General features: G+C 40.1%; 1 protein-coding gene across 2 annotated transcripts in view; it reads right to left on the bottom strand.

Annotated features, from left to right (window-relative positions):
- The window catches only part of phf2 (PHD finger protein 2), a 41,087-nt gene extending 20,304 nt beyond the window's left edge, over positions 1 to 20,783 (bottom strand). For both annotated transcript variants that reach the window (XM_085455641.1, XM_085455642.1), the window contains exons 1-7: positions 20,305 to 20,783; positions 5,886 to 5,971; positions 5,640 to 5,754; positions 4,496 to 4,656; positions 1,250 to 1,391; positions 950 to 1,136; positions 646 to 808 (exon numbers count right to left, since the gene is read on the bottom strand). In XM_085455641.1, the coding sequence (XP_085311767.1) occupies positions 646 to 808; positions 950 to 1,136; positions 1,250 to 1,391; positions 4,496 to 4,656; positions 5,640 to 5,754; positions 5,886 to 5,971; positions 20,305 to 20,402 (952 nt within the window). In that variant the 5' untranslated portion in view covers positions 20,403 to 20,783. The remainder of the gene's footprint in view (positions 1 to 645; positions 809 to 949; positions 1,137 to 1,249; positions 1,392 to 4,495; positions 4,657 to 5,639; positions 5,755 to 5,885; positions 5,972 to 20,304) is intronic.
- Positions 20,784 to 23,080: the final 2,297 nt, after the last annotated feature.

The following is a 23,080-nucleotide window of genomic DNA, read 5'->3' as shown; positions in this document are numbered from 1 at the left end:
CCTAGAGGGAGAAGAGATGTGAGGGAGTGTACAAAGAGCTGAAAAACCTGAGGGACAATTATATTTGCTTCTGGGGAAAAAACAAAAAACCCCGAAGATACAGGCTCTACAAAGATTCCCCGCACAAGTGTAAATCAGGCCAACGTCATACATGATGCACCAGCTGAAGATAACAGCTGAGCTATGAGTAAAAAGGGGCTCATACTGACTATCTTATTAGCTGTTACTTAGCACTTAGCTAAGTTAGCTTCTTTTCCCACATGTTTGCACTGATTAGGAGATGCTCTGTATCTCATTTTACATCTGTATAGTGACAATAAAGGCATTCTACTCTATTCTATTCTAGCTGCTGCTCAGGAAGAAGAGCAGGTCGTCAGCAGATCAGAAGGTCGGTTGCTTGACGCTCAGCTACACCTCAAACTACCCTTGGGAAAGAAAAAAAACTGGCAGGCATGTCCGCATTGGCCTTCGTGCTGACCGTCTGATGATAAAATTTACATCACTGAGACCAAAGTGGACTCACGGGAAGTGTGATTCCTGCTTGTGATTGAGTCAACAAGGCTTCTGTCTGTCCCATTCATTCATGAGAACAGGAAAAGAGCGAAACATGTTCAGCTAGACTCATGAGAGGAGACCAGCTCTGACCTGATGGGATGAACAGGGACTGGCCTTGCTTCAATGTGCATTTGTAACACTTGTCCACCTGGTCAGCAAAGAACATTTCGCTGTGATTGGACGACGACCTCCAGCGCTCGTACAGAGACAGGTTGGCCGAGGTGGGCTTAATGAGGAAGAAGATCTTTTCTCCCTGCAAACATAATCACAATTTCCAGCGTCATCGCCATCATATGAGCAAAGGAGTGAAATAAATTCCGTGTTTCCTGTCAAAGCCTCAGAATCAGTGCCGAATATATTTTGACTTCCCATCATCCCGACACACTTCTCTAACCTTGAGAACGTGGTACCAGACAGAGGCGCCACCGCACTCGATGTGGAAGTCTGTGTAGCTGTCTTTAACACAGATTAGACAGTATTTGGTGACTTTTGGCTTCCCGAGCAGAGCGTCATCGGGCCAGTAGTTTTCTACCCAAGATAACCGCCGCACAATCTGTGGACTCTCCACTATGCTGTTCATCCTGTCCCAGACAAACAGAAAAAGAAATTAGCACTGTGAGTTTTCCATGCAGCCGGCATCTTTAGAAGCCAGATCTCATTTTTCAAACATTGCCTTCAGGCAGAGAGCTAGTACCTCGTGTCAGAGAACTCCAGGTTGATGATGTTTAATACTTTCTTTCTGTTTGTGCTGTAGTAATAGTCGACAAACTCTTTGAGCTTCATCTCGCTGTCTGTCTGCTTCGTGACATCCACCACATCCACGCTGACATCGGGACCTGAGACAAAGGCCAGGGGTGAGGAAGACACAATAAAACGAGCTGAAGGTAGAGTAACCACCTACAGGCTAAACATTTTCATTAGGCGGAAAACTGTTTAACAGAAAATGTCTGCAGCACAGAGAAGACAAGAAGAACACGCGCGCCCCCTACTGAAGCGCAGAGAGCATTGTACAGCTTTAATCATGTCATTTGTTTAATCATGTCATTTGTTTTAGTTTTAGGTCATCGACTAAAACAAATGACATTAGTCATTCGTTGTGCCAACATTTCCCTCTCATATTCACACACGTGCTGCATTTTAAAGCCACAGCTGGTGTTGGCTTCAATCGTGTTTGTAAATGAAGATGCTCTTATGACTGTTAAAACAGGGGATCTGCACGCTTTGTAAAATGTTAAGAGTAGAAGATCTAATGTCAGCAAACGAAACTTTTCTCAGCAGTGAAAAACGCAGAATTACAGCAAAAAACATTTATAATATTAACATGGATCTCTTCCAATAATAATATGCATCTCCATCCAACAACAAGAAGCCAAATCACATTAAATTTTCTCAAAAGATAATAATCACAATGTTTCATGCAGTGAACTGTTTTGAACGTTTGGAAACAGCAGGTTTGAATGGCTAACAAATGCTATGAGCTACGCTTCAAGACGTGTGTTCTTCAGTTAAAGTGAGTGAAATTCCAGTATTCTTTAGCTGTTACTTAGCACTTAGCTAAGTTAGCTGTTCATTACACCAAAGACAGCTGGCTAACATTAGCTGACAACTTAGCAGTCCACCTTCTTGTTCAAATGTCAATTCTGACATGTGTAACCTGGTGTCAGCTGAAAGGTTAACGCTCAGCCTACACGTTCAATATCATTATTACTGTTAAATTACCTTTAATGTTACTACACTACAGTTTTTTGTTTGCATATTTTTGTTTTGTTTCTCTTTCCCATTTGGTTTTAATCAAGTATTTTGCAAGTACTCACAGTAAGCTTTGTGTTTTCGTTCTCCTTCATGGACTTGCATGTACTTGTCCTGGGCTGTTAGATATCTTTACTTATAATTCTTTTATATGACTTTCAGGACATACTGCAGTATGTCAGCAAGAGCAGATAAAGTAGTAACAAACAGATGCTGTTGTAATGCACCAGCAGCAGTGGCTGACGTTAGAAAAGTAATAGAAAGAGCAATAGCGGCTGCCTCAGTAGAAGTAACTGTGAATGCAGTGGTTGTTATAGAAGGATTAGTACTAGCTTCAGTTATAGTACTGCACTGAAAAAAAGGCCATGTTGGATTTACTTGATTCAATAGTGGACATTGGTTGCACACAAACGTTTTGCTTTGGCAGAAACTTAAACAACTGAGTTAAATCAACTCAACTTATTCATAGTCAATAAACCTGTGCATTTTGTGTTCATGAAACGTGATTGAAACATGTTTAGATGAAGTAAGTTGAGCTCTTGGAATATTTTAATCCTTCACAATTTTGTCATTTTATTTCAACACTATTCAATAACCTTTACCACAGTACTACTTGATCTCTTAAATACTACATGTTGACTTCATATTACATAATGTTCAACAAAGTCTAGAGCATAGGTGTCAAACTCTGGCGCGTGGGCCAAATTTGGCCCGCAGCCTAATTACATTTGGCCCGCGAAGCCATACCAAATTCCTATTAGAGCTGGCCTACTGGTATTATACAGCTAATATATATATTGTTTAGTATTAAGCTTTGGTTGATCCATATTCAGTTTTTCAGCAAAATGTGTTTGAGTTCATAAGAAAAGATTCATTCTTATATCTGGAGGAATAAATATATTTCAATAAATATTAACGTTAGCCCGCGACTTTGTTCCAGTTTTGAATTTTGGCCCACTGTGTATTTGAGTTTGACACCCCTGGTCTAGAGTCTGGTTAACATGAAAGTTGAATGGGTCTACAACAACTAACATCCTCCTATCATTATCCTGGTTGCAGGGGGGCTAGGTTACGAGGCATGGTACACACTGGACAGCTCACCAGTCAATCACATAGAGACAAACAACCGTTCGCATTAACATTTATGGTGAATTTAGAATCACCAATCAACCTAAGCTAACTCTTGTAACTGCATGACTTTTAACTGTGGGAGGACACCAGAATACCCAGAGAGAAATCAGTGCAAACTAGCCATATTGTGGATTTGAACCCAGGACCTTATTACTGTGAGGCAACAGCGCTAACCACCATGTCACCAATCCAGGCTGGACATAAGTAGGAAAGCTATGATTTCAAGGCTTGATGCAGAATTTTCTGTACGTTTTTGTCCTTGACATGTTAAAACACAATAAAAAGCAATAGCATACACGTTCTGTGTGTGTGTGTGTAGTTGTCTGCCTCTTGTAACTCTAGTGATTTTCTCCAAAAGTTGATTCTGTTCATCTGGACGTAGCGTTTTGTGGGAGAAACATTTCGTCACTCATCCCACAGAATGCTACGTCCAGATGAACAGAATCAACTTTTGGAGATTTACTTTCCTGGATGACTGAGAATGCATCAAGACGTTCTAGTGATTTTCCTGCAGTTTGAAATCTCATGTGATCTTGTTAATGTTCATGAGTCCAGCAACTAACCACTCTTACTAGATTGTATCAGGTCATCTCAACAAGAACAAATTAAGTTGTTGAATTTCGTACAGATCCTACATGATTTAATTACGTTCAAGATAGAAACATGAAAATTTTGTGTTCAAATTACAAGGTAGACTTTTTTTAATGTAACAACCACCCAATTTACTTCTTTCGGTTTACCAAAAAAAGTAGAGGCAGCTGTTCGACTTGACTGAGATGGATGCCTTCCTCAAACCACGATCCAAAGCGTGCAAGACTGAAATCCCTTGCAGTGTCGCAAGATTTAACATTGCTATATTATTGACTTACTTCACTCGAACATGATATGAACAATTTAATCTTCCCGCTCTGCATATTATGTAGTTTCTACACTATATAGTTACACTTAACTTTAAACCATGAGGCAATTGTGTTAAATACACGCAAGATGCTTACATAAATCCAAGAGCTGGCCAATCCCTTTTTTTCAGTGTGTATGGTTTGGTGACAGATGTTCTTACCAACATAGTTCTCCACATCACTGATGTAGAAGGTGGGGGCGGGCATGGACATGCCCAAACCGTCTTTCTTCTGAACCAGGATTGGTTCATTGAAGCCGTTCTCCTCCAGGTAATCCATGGTCAGCTGACTGCCACTGAGCTTCACCACTATGTCATCAGCACTAATAAGCACACACAGCCAGATGAGGAGAGAACATCCTTAATGTGCTCTAAGCTGAAGAAACAGAATCACATCTGAGCTCTATGTGAGCAGCATGTGACACTATCTGAAAGCAGGTCTTTGAAATGTTACCAGGCAGTGCCCCCTAGTGGAGTTATTCAAACCCGGAACAATACACGCAATATTCCTTCATCAGTTTGAGTCATAAATATGATCACTTCAATTATAAAGAAAGCTTTACGTTCACCATTTTATCTCATATTATTTAAGTCGAGCCACATATTTACAACACCACCTGAGCACAACACATCTGATGGTCTCAAACACATTAAAGCAAGAAAGTCAATTTGTTCTTTACAATAAACTGTACCAGGTGATGGTCTTATGAAGCTGTGGTTAAAATAAACATGACACACACTGATTTGTTTACACTTTTCACATTGCAAAATCCCATGTGTGATGTTTTATAGTATGAATGCCTGGGTCAGTAGGGGTGTGGTCAGATACAGTCAAGCAATCAATTCAATTCTGTTTTATTTATGCAGCGCTAAATCACAACAACAGTCACCTCAAGGCACTTTATATTGTAAGGTAGACCCTACAACAATACATACAGAGAAAAACCCAACAATCATATGACCCCCTATGAGCAGCACTTTGGCGACAGTGGGAAGGAAAAACTCCCTTTTAACAGGAAGAAACCTCCGACAGCACCAGACTCATCTGGTTTTAAGTTTTCATTTTCTTTTTCATCTCTTAACGTCGACCAGCTGGTTTCACAGTTTCACTTCTAACCCTCCTTATGGAACTGTCAAGACTGACTTTTCATTTTGTCTGTTTAACAAAGTGTAACCCAAAATAAATTTAAAAGATACAAAAAAAGAACTCACAGAGGCCTAAAGTTTTCTTACTGTAGAGGAAGAACATGAAAAAAGGAACTGTAATGCGATTGTTCTCATGTAAGGAGTTGTTCTGTGTTTTTACCTCGGAAACGTTCTGCTGCGGAGCTCCTTGATGAAGACCTGACTGCCGTTCTGAACAGCTTTGATATCGGTGCTTTGGCCTGTGTCATGTTTGGTCCAGTTCTTTTTCTTTTTCACTAGAGAGCAAACAGAAAGAATCAGTCAGAACTTGACAGCAATCAAATCTAAATTGTTCCAGCAAATGAGAAGATGTGGAATGATCACACCACAGCGAATTTCAATCATTTGAATCAGTGCAACTCCTCACATGTGGATTTGCCGTGGGTCTTCTCGCAGTTTGGACAGTGATAAATATCGATGTCTGGAGCATCGTCTTCATCAACATCGACGCAGCTGAAATGAGAGAGGAAATACTTTTTAATGGCAAGGAACAGCCTTCTGCACATGAACTAAAGTAAAAGTGTGATTGGCTGTGGCCAATGGCTGTGAGGAAAAAGTTTGGGTAGATTATTCATCTTGGAAATGTAAATTTTAAGAATTAGGATTAAATCATCCTAATTCCAAAAATGAAGTACAATTTCAACAACTGGTCTGTTCTTCCACATTATAAAAAACTGCTTGTGCAGCAAATTTAGCTTTCAGCGTTTTCAACTGTAAAAAAAGAGAAGACGGGATAAAATAAATAGTAAATTAAAAAGGAAATTTTTTGCTATTTCATGAGATGTTAACATTAAAAAATGCCAGAATTCCTGATTATTTATCTATTACATACTTAGGTCTATGTGAGGTCATGACATCTCATGGTGGCGTCTTTTTCAGTAAAAAGACTAAAAGTGAAAAAACAGTTAAAAGTAAAAAATTTGAAGCTGCCTTTTGAAAAAACCTGATTACTAAATTACTGAAAAATATTCAAAACTTTTCTTCTGGCTCTTTAACAGCATATGCATATAAATCGATTTTGTATACGTCTACAATAGAATTTGTAGTGACAGAGGAGGAAAGAAAAATCTACACTCCAGCGTGGTCACCAACCAAAGAACATCAGCATGGTCCTTTGAAGTGATGCATGGTCTACGCTGACAGACAGCAGAGGGCCATCAAGACCTCAGGACAGGAACATGTATCAGTAGCCTATAAATATCCATCTACACAGATGCAGACGCAGTCTATATTGTAGCTCTGTGGTTTGTAGCACGACTGTAGTAAAAGGAAATGTTGGTTGAATTAGCACAAGGGCAAACTGCTAGTCGTGAGAAAATGACTGTTGCTGTTGCAAAAGTTGCACTTTTGAAGTGAAGAAAAAAACAAGAGTTTTGCAGCTCAAATGCAGCAAAGGAAAAATCACCAAAACTGAAAGATATTTCAAGACAGCATTAGTGTGGTTTGTTATGATGACAGTGATGCGCAGCTCTTCCCTTCTCTCTCTAACTCCTGCAAGTCCAAATTCCTCCCGTTTGGAGCCGCTGTTCTCAAACTCGGTGAACTGGGAGTTTCTACACAATGTATTCTTTTGACTCTTTGTGGGAGCTCCACAGCTTTACTACCAGGCCCTCTCACATCCACTGAAGTCACACAGAAGAGTGGGTGGGTGTGTTTGGACAGAGGGACACATGGCTCTTCATGACATTTTCACATCAGTGGCTTTAAATCCATACTAAATGTGAAAAGTGCACAATTTTCAGTAACAAAGGAAATTATCGACACGTCTCACAGTGACAGACTGAATTCACACTCATGTTACCTGTTGCTGCCTCAGTTTACAAAGTGATTGTAACAGAGCAGGATGTATTTTTAAACCTGGGTCAGGTCTGAGCTACACCAAAGTTCTTTCATCTCTTTGTGAGTGCTGTATTTGAGCAGTTCTGAAACTGACTTTGACCTTTTACCCTCCTGTGTGAGGCACAGCATTGATGCTTACAATATCATTCTTCATTTTACCACAGGTTCACACAATTCAGTGCACAGTATGTATCTCACTGTGGTCAAGTGTATACTTAATATAGAATATAAGACAACAAGGATTCCTGTGTAGTAGGGCTGGGCGATATGGCCTAAAATCCATATTGAGGTATAATTTGAAGCATGTGCGGTAACGATATATATCGTGATATATTCTTTTCTTCTATATACCATATTTCCGCACTATAAGGCGCACTTACAATTCTTTAATTTTCTCAAAAATCGACAGTGCGCCTTATTTATGAATTCTGGTTGTGCTTACTGACCTCAAACCGACTCTATGTGGTACATGGCGCTCAAAAATCTATCTAAAACTGTTTTAGTACGACTTTGCTAAGCTACGAAGCTGCACCGATTGATGGATTGTCAGAGCATGACAGCTATCGCAGTCTCGCAGAGTAATCTGGGTCCAAAACGCCATCCACTTCAGGTCCCAAAGTCTAACGAACACTGCTGCATCACTGAGAGTTAAAAACTGTCTACATTCTTTCATCTTTAATAAAATGATCAGCGTTGCTGCTTTACCAGGTTTAACAATTAAGTTTAACATCCAGGCATCCATGAAAACAGAATTTATTAAATTTAACAGAGTTAGAAGTTAGCAGGAAGTTAGCTCGCTAGTTTCCACCTAAACATGACATACCATGTTCTGACTGAGAGATTTCTGAAAAGATTAAACGTACAGCTCTGCTATCACTTCCAACATAAAAGAAGACAGAAAAATAAACAGCAGTGACTTTTTTAGGGTTACTGAAGTTGGGCTAGCTGCTATATAATGTTGTGCTACGTGATTGCTAGCAACACAGCTATGTTAGCATAACATAAACACAGTGAAGCTGGAGGATGAACACTAACTTTTTTCCACTCGATAAAAGTTAACGTGAGGGTTCCCGATGGTTAGAGACAAATGCAATCGCATGGCAGGATGCTGTAAACGGACCAAACTTCAGTCAGGAGAACAACTGAGATAATCCATCCACAATACGAGGTTAGTCATTAATATACTGCAACAACATGGGAATAGAGCAGCTGCGAGAGATTTCAGCATTAATGAATCAAAGGTAGGGAAGTGGAGGAAGTGCAGTTTTTGGCTTTTCTCATATTCCAAAACGTGTTTCGTCTCTTTGCTTTTACTGTCGCCCGGCATTATTTGGAGATGATATTGTTTGCAGCCGCTGCAATGCTTTCGGCCAAAACAGGCGCAAAAACAGGCGCAAAAACAGGCGCAGCTTGATGACACCATCAACCCCTACTGTGTAGTGTGATTAATGCAAAGCTATTTTAGTACAAACCTACTAAGGTTGGGCAATATGTAAAATTTTGCAGCCAACAATCGTCAGTCCAATAGCCGACGATAGGTCATATAGTCGCGCACGCGCAGACTTTTCGATGGGCAGAGCAATGTAATCATGCATGGACTTTGTGCGTTTAGAACACAGAAGTCCAAACATGGACAAACTAATTACCAAATTGCACACTGGAGGAGAAATGGACTGTTATCTCAGCGAGATGGTCATAGATGGAGAAGACAATCAACTGGTTTGGTGGAAAATGAAAAACGTTTCCCATTGATGTCACACATGGCACCAAAATATCTGCGTGTACCAGCAACAAGCACACTTTCAGAACGCGTCTTCAACACCGCTGGTAATGTTGTTAACCACCTGTGCACACTGCTAAAACCTGAGAAAGTAAACATGCTTGATTTCCTGTCAAAGAATTCATGCATTTTGTTTGGAGGGAATATTTTACCTTCTTTTCTTGTTTGTTTCAGTAATAATGTAGCTACTTTTTGGATTATTTATTTATTTATTTATTTGAGATGCGCCAAATCGCACAAAAGACTTATGTTTACGTTGGAGATTTTTTTTTTAATGTTTGCTGGAAGAGACATTTTGATTTTTAGCTAATTTGTTGTTTGGTCGAGTGTGTGTCGAGTGACAGATACGTTTTTATTTAAATAAAAGGCTTTTTTTCTGAACATAGGCTACTGCTGTTCTTTTTTCTGTTATGAGTTTGAGTAAATGAATCACTGCTGCATTTGAGTGCACTCCGAGGAGGGTGCCGTTAAAACAGCGCTATTATTTATTTCTGTTGACTGCTTCTGTTGGCTTCAACCAACATTATCAAAAAAATTACTCATGGACAAATAAATAAATAAATGGCCCTTGTAAAAACTATCAACGACAGGGCAGCCCATCAACGATAGTCGATATATTTGTCCAATTGCCCAACCTTAAAACCTACAATAAGCAGACTGGAAATGAGCATAGGGTTCAGTAAAATACTATATGAGCTGCTTCTTATAAAGTGCTTTTCTACTCTACCTGAGCACTCAATACAATATGCCTCAGTCACCCTTTCACAATAGAACTTTTTTCTATGCTTTCAAACTGATATTCATGCACATTCACTTGGGGTTAGTATTTTGCCCAAGGATATTTGGCATGCAGTCAAGGATCAAACCACCAATGTTCCAACTAGGAAGCAACGTGCTCTACCTCTTGAGCTACAGCCACTTGTTATCAAAGTCCCAGACAAGTGAAATGTGTAAGCATTTAAATGGTTAGTAAGAAGAAAAAGACGGTTAGATAAAGAAATACAAAATAATACATTCGTTTATGATTATTTTGTCATGACTTTTTTTTAGTATAACAAACAAAAGCGAGCTACTTTACAATGAACTACACTCTTGAAGAGGGGTGTCCTGGCACAGATTCCAATCCAGCACACTGGAATTGGAAAACGTGAGCATGAATGGCATAAATTTTGGATGTTTCCTACTGATAAGGACCTGACACATGGCCATTCATAAAAGATGAAAGTAATTAAGTTTTAAACAATTAAATAACAGAAACATTACTGGGTTTTATACAGCCCACATGAGACCAAAGCAGGGTGTATGTGGTTCAAGACTAGTTTGACATCCCCATTCTACACACTTTGCTCTTCTGAGTTGCAGAGTAACCTTAAGAAATCAAGCTGAACATATTTAAAAAGCCAGTGATATTCATTTTCTGAATACAAAATGCTTCCTCTCTGTTGTCTTAGTCTTATATATCTTCTAATACCAATAAACTTTTGGACATCTTACTTTATGTGTAATACAGAATGTAGCTCTAGACCCAGCAGTCTTAGCTAATTATAGGCCAATCTCCAACCTTCCTTTCATATCAAACATCCTTGAAAGAGTAGTTGTCAAACAGCTAACAGATCATCTGCAGAGGCTTATTTGGAGAGTTTCAGTCAGGTTTCAGAGCTCATCACAGCACAGAAACAGCTTTAGTGAAGGTTACAAATGATCTTCTTATGGCCTCTGACAGTGGACTCATCTCTGTGCTTGTCCTGCTAGACCTCAGTGCTGCGTTCGATACTGTCGACCATAATATCCTATTAGAGCGATTAGAGCACGCTGTAGGTATTACAGGTACTGCGCTGCAATCTAATAGACTCCAATTTGTTAGTTATGGAGTTCCACAGGGTTCAGTGCTAGGACCAATTCTGTTTACATTATACACAATTCCCTTAGACACTATTATTAGAAGGCAGAGCATACATTTCTACTGCTATGCAGATGACTCCCAACTTTAACTACTGTAATTCATTATTATCAAAAGTCCTAAAAACTCACTGAAAAGCCTTCAATTAATCCAAAATGCTGCAGCAAGAGTCCTGACAGGGACTAGAAGGAGAGAGCGTATTTCTCCTGTTTTGGCTTCCCTTCATTGGCTTCCTGTTAAATCCAGAATTGAATTCAAAATCCTGCTCCTCACATACAAGGTCTTGAATAGGAAGGCCCCGTCTTATCTTAATATCCATATCACCCTATTAGAGCTGCAGTCTGCTCTCAGACTGCAGCTTTACTTGTGATTCCTACTATATTTAACGGTAGAATTATAGGCATAGCTTGCAGCTGTCAGAGCACTCTTCCAGATTCCAATTTGGATTCAGGAGACAGACACTGTCTCTTTACTTTTAAGATCAGGCTTAAAACTTTCCTTTTTGCTAGAGGATATAGTTAGGGCTGGATCAGGTGACTGTGAATCCTCCCTTATTATGCGGGAATTGGTCTAGGCTGTTGGGGATTCCATTGAGTGTTTCTTCTCCAGTCACCTTTCTCACTATGTGTTTATACACCTCTCTGCATTTAAACATTAATTAATTATTTAATCATTCATCGTTGGCTCTCTTCCACAGCATGTCTTTTGTTCTGTCTCCCTCCCCACACAGAGCACAGCTTTAAATGTTCTGCCACCTGCATGCTCAGCAAATTTCCTCAGGCTTTTATTGTGAAGCAGTTGCAGGATGTGTTGAATTCGGCTTGTGTTATGTGCAAGACTTGCTGACAACTGTTTCTGTACTATGCAAGTCCCCATACATCCAGCTATGTAAAGCCGGTGAGCTTTAGTCCTGTTTGAACTCTCTGTTTAGCTTTAATAGTGCATTTATTTTACCACAGTCAATCCAGCAGTAAGAAGTTCATATAAACCTATTGTACAGCAACTCCCCAGGACCCAGTGTGGTCAAAGGGGGCCTTCCCCTGTGGCTAGTGTGGGAATGACACATAATGCAACTGTGGTTCTAAGCAATGACCACACCAAAACCATGGTTTTAGTTAAAGCTTTAACACAGTCAACGCCAGGACGCACTGATGAAGCCATTCTGTGAAAGAAGACGTTATATCATAAAGCAAACGTTTACAGGTGGCATGTTCTTGAAATCAAGTCTCCATCACCAGCTCGCAGAATCTGTTTTCTTACAGTACATCAAAATATATAAACATATATTTTTATTAGGTGTTATAAGTGTCTGGCGCTGTGAGGATAACATCTATCTAATAAGCAAAAAAAGGTTTTGTATCTTGTTCCATATAATACGTCACACTGAACATCGTCCAACAAAGTGCAGATTTGCTGCAGGGCATGTTTTCAATAAGTTAAACAAAGCTCAAAGTCATCAAAACCTGCTTTTAGTGTTGAGACTTGTTTGCTCTGAGGAAAATTGCAACCATTTGGACTAGGGCTGAACGATATATCGCATTTGCGATAACGGCACAACTCCCGGCACATCATTTTCAGATCACCGCGGAGTTTCGCTGCTCGGGTTAAACGTGATATATAAGTCACTTAGACAACCTAAAAATGTTATTGTTGGGCTTTTTTTCAGTGTTTTGTTTGTTCGTGAGTAAATCGGTTTGGCTGAGATTAAAGTTATTAGATTAGATAAAATAAAACTTTATTAATCCCCCGGGTGGGTTCCTCCTTGGTTTTCACACAGCTGACTAAACGTCAAACAGAAAACTTATTAAACAGAAGTATGAGACAGTCGAGAATTTACGCCAGTGTCTGGTTATATTTTAGATAGCAAGAAGCAGACGGCCGAGTTTATTAAACTCCACCGAGACAGCGGTGACGCTAATCAGAACTAGACCGTCCAATTTCACGCCTTTAAATTTTAAAGGCGTGTTTGTGTGTGTGTTTATACAATTGCTATTATGTTTGCACTTTATGTGTAATGTTACTGACTGCAGAGATCAGTAAGATGTGTGTATTTTTTATTTATTAGTTTTATTTATTTAATATTATTTTTTAATTGAATGACTGTCTAGTAGTTCACAGATGTCGAAAAACTGAGTGTGGTAAAGCCACTGATTTTGTTTATGTATATTTCTGCAATCTGCACATTGTACTGACTTTCATTTTAATGTTTACACCAGGGTTCCTTGTCAGCACTTTATGCTCAGATGTTTGTAAGCTAAAAATAAACTATTGTGTATGTTCAAATATACTGTTGTGATTGAAGAAGTTAAATAAAAATGTCAGTCATCAATTCATGCATCACCTCATGTCATCATAACAGAGGTCTGTCTTCCAGGAAAGAACAGTTTAAAATTAATGTAATATAGTATTGGCCATACTATATGATGTATTGCTTGTCTTTGTTTAATAATACAGAAGACAAAGACCTTAAAAAATAATCGCATATCACATCGCAATTGCAATATTGGGGCAAAAAATCGCAATTAGATTATTTTCCATAATCGTTCAGCCCTAATTTGGACACCAGTTTAGCTTACTGGGCCAGCAGGCTGCTACCACATGACCAGAGTCTGACCCAGCGCTGCGTCTTCCCAACTATCTCTCTCCGCTTTCCTGTCTATCTCCATTGTTCCTACCCAATAAAGGCAAAATGCCCCCCCCCCCAAAAAAAAGGATTAAAAAGTTTCAATCATTTAAAAAAAAGTGAAAGAGATGGTTTTCAAGGGCATTGGAGGGCTGTGTAGTCAGTGTGTGCCAGGGCAGGGAGCAATGATTAAATACGATAAGTACATGTATAAACAATCATGTTGGCTAATAAGTAATTGCTATTAATTCATCAGATTTCAAAAAGCTGCCAGATAATTGCTAAATTATCAAGTTGCCATACATTCTTTCTTTAATTTATAATGTTACTTTATGCTGAAGACTGCTGAAGCTCCTAACTCATTTCAATGCTCGGTGTTCAATGACAATAAAGATCTAATCAGAAAATGTTTTTTAAAAAGTGGGGAAATAATTATTTGATGTCCTGCTGAATTTGTGAATTTGCTCACTTACAAAGAAATGAACAGTCTACTTTTTATTGTGGCTTTATTTGAATGGAGAGAGACAAAATATCCGCTTAAAAATCCATAAAAAACACATTACATAAAAGTTATAAAATGATTTGTATGTCATTAAGTGAAAAAGGTATTTGAGTAATTGGTGAAAAAAACATTGTTGGCAAGAACAACAGTAAGAACGTCTTGTAGTTGGTCATCAGGCTTCTACACGTCTGTGGAAGGATTTCGCTGCTCTCCTCCTGCGTTAGACTCTCGAAATCCTTTAGGTTGCTTGGCTGCTGCTTGGCAACTCAAAGCTTCAACTCCCTCCATAGACTGTCTATAGGATTGAGGTCTGCAGACTAGCTACGCCACTCTGTGACCTTAATGTGCTTCTTCTTTAGCCACTCCTTTATTGCCTTGGTAGTACCCATCTACGACCCGTCTTCAGTGCAGAGGGAAGGAGGTGCACGTCCAGGACTGAATACTACATTGACTCGTCCACTGACTTCTTAATGCGGTGAAGTCATCCTGTACCCTAAGCAGAAAAACAGCCCCAAAGCACTTGACAGTAGGTATAGTGTTCTTTACATCATACTCTGCTTTTCTCTTCTTCCAAAGCTGATGGGCTGAGTTAGTTTCATCCAACCACTTCATTCATAGCACTGAATCATTGAAATGTTCACTGGCACAGGTTCACAGGTGTGTACATGGGCCTTCTTGAGTGAGGGGAGCCTTGCATGCACCGAGAGACTTCAGTCCATCCTCATGAGGCAAGATCTTGTATGGCACTCCAGACTGAGGGTCATTTCATATTTCTTCCACTGTCAAATAATCGCACCAGCAGTTGTCACCTTCTCACCAAGCGTCGTGCTTCCAGGCTCGTGCAGGTCTACATCTTGTCCCTGATGTCCTTTGATAGCTCTTTGGTCTTGAGCTGGTGGTGGAGAGGTTGGAATGGAAGAAATTGATTCTGTGGACAGGTGTGCTTTATACACATCAGCTGAGATCAGGAGTATCTGTAATTGATTGATTGATTGTAATCTGTGTCCCCATGTGGCATACACCCAATCCTGTGGGATCAAATACTTATTTCACTCAATTGCATGAAAATCGATTTATAACTTCGTGACATGTTTGTTCTGGATGTTTGGTTGCTAGTCTGTCTCTTTCCATTAAAATGACATTACTATAAAATTTGAGACTGTTTGTAAGTGACCAAACTTGCAAAGCTGTTTCCCCCACTGTAAACACAAACACATGATTTCCTGATTTTCATGATTTCCTGATTTCTTTCCATATTTGTTAAGATTGTCATACTAATTTAAACATGAGCACAACGATAACACAAGTAAATACAAAATGCATTTTAAAGGAAAAATGATATCCAAATCTACCAGGTCCTGTGTGATAAAGTAAATGCCTTACATATATCTAATCACCATTGATAGCGAGAACTCTAATCAAGTATTTGCATTGACTGGCAATGAGTCTTTCACAACGCTTTGCCTCACTTTTCTTTGTAGAATTTGTTTAATTCAGCCACATTGGAGGGTTTTCAAGCATAAAGGACCTATTTAAGGTCATGGCAAAGCATGTCGACAGGACTTAAGTTGGACTTTTACTAAGCCACTGTGTATTTTGGATCTTTGTCCTGCTGCACAACCCAGTTGTGCTTGAGCTGATGACATTCTCCTTCTAGATTTTCTGGTAAAGAGCAGAACACATGGATCTATTAATTACGGCAAGTTGTCCAGATCCTGAAGCAGCGAAGCAGCTTCAGACCATCACACTACCACCACTATGACTGATAGGATGTTCGCATGATGTTAATAATAATCATAATAATGGATTGCATTTATAGCGCTTTTTGGGGCCCTCAAAAAGTACTATAGTGGAATTGCAATGCGCTTTGCAATTCCACTATTCCTTCACTCTCACATACTGGTGGAGGCAGCTACAGTTGTAGCCACAGCTGCCCTGGGGCAGACTGACAGAAGCGAGGCTGCCATATAGTGCCATGGGCCCCCCTGGCCATCACCAGTAGGCGGCAGGTGAAGTGTCTCGCCCAAAGACACAACGACCGAGACTGTCCGAACCTTCCGGTTACAAGACGAGCTGCCAACTCTTTGAGCCACGATCGCCCCATGTTCTTTTATGAAATGCTCTGTTAGTTTTATGCCAAACATCTAAAACCTGAACTTTTGTCTTTTCACTCCACTGACACTAACTGAGGTAACTGACCTTCTGGATGAGCTGTCGATACACTCATGGAGTAATTCTGGTAGGCCAAACACACACATGTGTCACGGATGTTCCTGCTGATTGCTTTGCTACTTGTTTAAACACACTTTAAATAGACAAAGTTCAACATTGTCCAAACAAATACACTGTGTGCATTTTAGTGGCTATATGAAACCACTAATTATCTTCCCTGTTAAACAATTCATGTTTTAAATGTCGCTCAGTTATGTAACACTTCGCGCTGTGTGTAACTTTGCAAACGCACAGTGTCAGATTAGTTTTGTCTGCTAGCTAACCCCAGCAGTGCTAGCAGTCCTAGCCTTGGCTTCTTCAGTGCTGGTGTCCACACATCTTTGTGAAGAATGTGGTTACACCTGGTTTCAGTTGCTTGGTTTTATTCCAGTTTGACAGCCGTTCGTTAAAGTAGAATAGAATAGCGCCAGTTAAGACGGCTGTCCTCTGTTTACTTTCCCTCTGCGCATTTACAACTTCACTACACCATGAAAATGCAGAGCATGGTTAATGCCAGTGTTTCACTCATTCACATGCATTAACTCACCGTGGCTGCTGGTCAACGCACAAATTCAACGTAAAGAACGTTTTTGTTACTAATTACCACAAGCATAAAGTGAATTCATGCAGCGCCAAAATAACTGCAAACATCAAGTGGGAAGAACAATTGCTCAAAATTGTAATAAGGTAATATATAATATGTATTACAGTATTAGTTTAAACATTATTTACCAATACCTGATAACAAGTCATATCACAGCCATGTTCAAACACTATTCTCTTGAAATACATATTAACATGTTGTATTTTAATAAAGAATTATCCAGATATATTTGGTTAAGACAGCTTTTGTTACAATTTGACGGACTTTAAATACATAAATGTTGTAGTTAAGCAACATATCAGTTGTCTTGGAAAGGAATGGCCTTGTATAGCATTTTTCAGTCTTGCTGACTCAGAATGTCACAACATCAAACATTTTGTAGTCAGCGCCAGTACGAAGAGAATTAGATGATTTCAGCCATAATTATTTATTAAAATGTGATTTAAGCCACTGACATGGTGTTGGTAGACCATTTGTTTAAACATTATACTCAGCTGACAGAACATAGACTGAGATGTTAGGATGACTGACAGGCAGCCTACTGACAATCCTATAAGACATAACATTAGTTACGTCATGTTAGCTTCAGCATATATAATGTTAACCACTGCAAACATTTTAGCCTTTGGATCATAACTGATTTTACAACAGCAATGACAAGTGTCTCAGACAAAGTGGTAAAATGTATTTCATGATAACAACACAAACTACTTCCTGATATAACTCTTACAGCCCTTCTTATCAATAAATCAGGGCTGTAAGAGTTGTTGTGGCAGCTGCACTAGTTGCGATCTTCAGCTTATAGTTTTTGCTGTTCAATGTGTTGTTTTTTCTGTGCTGGTGGGCATGTTGCATTTTCAGAATTTTGGTATTATTTTATTCTACGTGAACACCCGTCCAGCTCACATCCACGGGTAAGAAGATCCATGGATGGGCAGAGTGCAAACATACAAACTAAGCAGAAAGGACCTAGCTGAGGTCTGAACCAGTTATTTTTTAACAACGTGTTCTAAATCCTTATTTTTACTTTTTTTTTCCTTTTATCTAACAACTGATCACCACCTCCTGAGAAAAATATTCCAACTACTGCTTTTTGGATAAGCCATCACCAGCTAGCTTTATCACTAATTGTGGGTTTATTGTAGGTTATTTGCTGAAAACAGCTGCTTGCTTTTTGTATCAAAGGTTGATAAGTGCAGTGAGACTGAAGCCAGGTGGTAAACTGAGCTCCCACGAGTATTAATAATGAACTAAAACAGACTAAAGCAGCCTTCCTCAATAAAGACACTTTGATTATAAGGTTGATTTTTATTTTTAAAAGAAGTTGCCATTTTAAAAATGCAACAAGTCCGAGGCTAACTCACTTGGTTTTGTTCATTTAACATGAAGATAAAACAGAAATGTACAGTGAAAACCAGACAGTGTGGTTTTAGGAGCAGTTAGCATTTGAACTGTTTCCTGATCAACAACAGCTGGGTGCCATGACTGCAAGCAGCATCTCCAAAGCGCTGTCCTGAACACTGCAGTGACTCAACTGTGGCCCAAACCAAAATGACTACAGGATATAAAAACGAATGCATAAAGGTTGTAGGAAAGTAGAGTGTTGTCAGACATGGCAAAGCTAGGCTGCTGCAGCTCTTTGTAGAACGATTGTTTCTGACTCTAACAGCCAATGTATATGTGATACCCATACATGTATGGATCACCATGTGTATAAGTCCCAGAGGATTCAGTGATCACTTAGATGATAATGATTAGATTTTGTTCACGTTTCTGTTACATCACATCATCATGTGTGGACTCATGCTAAGACTGTGAATCATAATTATATTGATGATACATGTGAACTTAACACATCCGCTCCTAACAGCTGAACATGTACATGAATATTATTTTAAAATGCAAGTATTTATCAGTGGTCTAATATTAATTTGAGAAGAAATTCATTACTCGGTCCAACATTTGTTAAATTTTTTTTAAGGGAACCTGATGTTAGTAACCTGATTTATTCCTCATGATGGTCCACCTCAGGGGCCTGAATAATTGGAGCGCCAATGTACGGTGTGTGCAAATCCACTTTAAATATACTTATGGTTTGAAAAATGCAGTTGCTCTATTTTTTATCAGGATCACAAACTTACAGAATGTGACAGGTAAGTGAAAATGTGTGATGCAGGTAATAACACAAGCAGAAATACGATGTTCGGGGGGAGAAACAACATGTATTTTGCTGGTGGTTTGGCTTGTAGGTCTTGGACTATTGCCATGCCTTAATTCTCGAATGATTTAGACAGTGTGATACAGACAGCGGGCAGCCGGCCGGCGGAGGAACATTAAAGGGTTAACGTTCAGGCGCGTAAATACTGTTCAATGCTCTGAAGGGCTTGTTCACCGAAAGAAACGCGATTAACAAATGACGGGTTAACAAAAAGACAGGCTGTGAGCAGCCGAACAGCTCTAAACACCCCAAAGCAAAGGCCAGTCCAGACACAGACTCGTGTAAGAACAGATATAACGACAGCAGGCAAAAACGAAAGGATGATAACTGGGATTTGGTTGAGACCATTACAGTGTGTGTACAGCAGGGAAAGTGATGAGCAGCGGCGGGCGATACGTTTCGCACTATACTCGGGGAGACGTATGAGCTAACAGTCGTAGTCTACACTAGTGACAAACCAGTCAAACCAATACTAATAATTATTTCCCCTCCGCTGCTGAAGCTTAGGACATCCAGCACGGGCTATTGTCAGCCATAGCTGCCGCCTGGCAGGAAGGCTGCGGGGCTGAGTTCGGGAAGCTCGGACTCGAGTCGTGATTTTCCACCGCGCTCGGTTAACACGGCCGGTGAAAACTGGAAGAGCGACTCGAATGTGACAATATTTCCCGGCAATAGGCACGAAATGTTGCCCTTAACGTGTCTGGAAGGACGAGCATTTGTCACAAAAATGAGCGGCGAGTTTGCGGAGGCTTCCCCCGCTGTCGTCCGCTCCTTACAACGGGAAGGCAGGCTGGGGCTATGCGGGGATGTTAAAGAGCCGTTAAGTGCAATTAATAGCCGAAGCTCACACCGAAATCCTCCCATTAACCACCGTATTTATTCCAATAAGGGAAATCTGTTTTGTGTTATTCGCGAAAAAATGTCACAACCCCGGTCGGCTATATATAACTCCGCCTTCTTCTTCTTCTCCAAGCGGCCTCTCTTCAGATGTAGACGGGCGACTGAGAGCCACAAAGCTGTCAAACGCAACCGAGACCTCGCCATTTTTGTTTGTTTCCCACAAATGCAAACCGCCCCAAAATACAGTACGGCGAACAATCGAGACTTACCTGCCGTGGAACCAGTCCTTGCAAGCATCGCACTCGATCATAAACTGGGTCACGTCGTAAGGTAATCTGCAGATGCAATATACTGGTACAGTCGCCATGTTCAATTCACAACTACGTCGGGATAGACTGGGGGGGCTGCAGGAGGAACAACGTCCTGCAAACAATATGATCCAATATGATCTTCCCCAGAAAAAAAGCCAGGGGCAGTCCCGCCGGACACATGAACCTAAGCGCACAGCTCCATCACGCCGCGGCCGGGCTGGCGTTTGTGCGGGGAGCTAGAAACGATGGAGGCTCGTCGTAGCAGGCTTTCCTCAAATGCATTATTATTGTTATTATTACTATGTGCATGCCCCCTGGTGACAGCGCGGCACCGAAGCGCTCATATTAGGAGCCACAAGAAAATGTAGTCTCGATGTCGCTGCGAGGTAAATAAATAAACAAATGTAAGTTACGTCAGGGAGCAGCTTTAGATCCGATGAATGAGCGTAAAGATCGATCTAAAATGGACTTGCGGATTTTTTTCCCCTGTGGTGGAACGCTCAAATGCCGAGAAATAAACGCTTTCTGTTCCCAGACAGTTTATTGTTAATCGATGAATACAATTTAAATGCCGCGTTCTTAGCCGCCATTAGGAAAGATATGATTGTTTAATTATTACATAATCTGTTATTACGAAATTACACACTATTTCCGTACATCATGATATCCTCTCTATAAATACAGTTGTTATTATTATTGTTGTTGTTATTATTATTACTACATTTCATGTATTTGGAATTTAATAATAATAATAATAATAATACAATCATAAAAATATTTCAACATCATCTCAGCAAAACAGAATCGAAATCAAATGTCACTTTGTAATAAGGTAGTTGAACTATAAGCTTGCAAGAACAGATGATTCCCTGTCAGACACATGTTGCATTCTTCACAAGTCCACTGCCCTTCCTGGCTGACTGATTATAAACCAGCATGAGGTTTTGTCCATGACACCAAATCTCAGTCTGCACCTTTTTATGTATTAAACAAGCCATTTTACAGTGGTGTGAAAAAAAGTTTTCTCTATGCAGCCTCACCTCTATGAAAGGAGAAGAAATTCACCCCCAATCAAACCATGTAATCTTCAGGGAAACTGCAAACGCTACAGTTAGCATGTTAAACATGTTACATTTAGAAAAAGACCAAACAACTATGGCTTGTCTGAAAGCCTTTTGTCTCTAAAGAAAACATGGCAACATGGCTTTGGTTTGCAAAGTTGCATCTGAAGAAACCAAAAGATCACTGAAATAATGTCCTTTGGATCGACAAGACCAAGGCGAAGAAGTTTGCCCAAAAACCCAACACAGCATATCAGCATAAATACTGCATACCATCTGTAAAGCACAGTGGTGGGGAGGGGTGATGATTTGAGCTTGTTGTGCAGCCACAGGAACTGGGTACCTTGAAGACATTGAGCTGACCATAAACTCCTCTGTTTACCAAGGTGCTTGAGCATCAAATATGAGGCCATCTGTCCAACACCTAAAGCTCGGTTGAAGCTGAGTCATGCAACAATACAGTGATGTCAAGCACAAATCTGCAACAGAATGGCTGGAAAACAAAAGAATCAAGGTGTTGCAGTCACCCAAAGTCAAGAACTGAAATGCTGTGATGGCACCCTAAGAGAGCGGTATATAAATGAATGCCATCAAACGTCAATGAAATGAAGCAAGGTTGTAATGAAGAGTGGGGCAAAATTTCTCAAGAACGATGTGAGAGACTGATAATGGCATACAGAAAATAATTACTTCAAGTTTTTGCTAAAGTGCTTCTACGAGCTATTAAATCACGGGATGTGTACTAAGGTTTTTCCATAGAGTCCAAAGAAAACGTCCTTTTTCTTACAGCTGTTAACGTGAGGGTTCCCGATGGTTAGGGACAAATGCAATCGCATGGCAGGAAGCTGTAAACGGGCCAAACTTCAGTCAGGAGAACAACTGAGATAATCCATCCACAATACCAGGTTAGTTATTAATGTACTGCTGCATGTGCTGGGCTGTAGTTACATCGTGAGGTTTTAAAAACTGAGCTTTAAAACATGCTGCAGATGAATAGTGATGATAGAAACCGAGAGAGGCCGACAGTGATCACTGACTTTTTTTAGGGGCTTGTTCAGATTAAATAGAAGAAGATATAAAGTATTAACACATGTTAAAAACACAACAGCCTTAATACATGCAGAGTAGTTTGGACCTGGAAACAGGGTTCATCAGGTCATCACTTAAAGACTGGATGACAACTTTGTTTGACACAGAGCTGTGTGGGAGAGGACCACAGTTTGTGGTCTCTTCTCTTTCACCCAACAAGTAGTTACAGCATACGGCTGCACCTCCCCAGGTGTAGTTCTGACAGAGGTTTCTTCCTGTTAAAAGGGAGTTCTTCCTCCCCACAGTTGCCAGGTGCTCGCTCTCTGTTCAGTCTCTAATATTATGGGCATTTTTGGATCACATGGTAAATACACTGAATTTATTATCTGACACTTTGGACATGCTTAATATGATCATCCACTCCTGGACAGTTTATGTATGATAGATAATAAGGTAAAGTACAATAGGCAGCTTCATCCTGGGCATCATCCATTCTCCCTGGGGTACCCAGCTCTCTTCCCTCCTATGATGTTGGGAGGTGGGGGAGTAAAAAGTGTGATATTGCACTGCTATTCTTGTGCCAGTAGCTTGCTAGCTTTTGCAGTGTATCTGCTTAGCCTCGCGGAAGACAGGCAATGGGTGTA

This window comes from Copadichromis virginalis, linkage group LG5 (assembly GCF_057382275.1).
Source record: "Copadichromis virginalis isolate Kocher_CV1m ecotype Utaka linkage group LG5, C_Virginalis_male_GT1.1, whole genome shotgun sequence".
Lineage (NCBI taxonomy): Eukaryota > Metazoa > Chordata > Actinopteri > Cichliformes > Cichlidae > Copadichromis > Copadichromis virginalis.
Note: the sequence above shows the minus strand (reverse complement) of the source record. Positions and strands in the feature narration are given on the sequence as shown.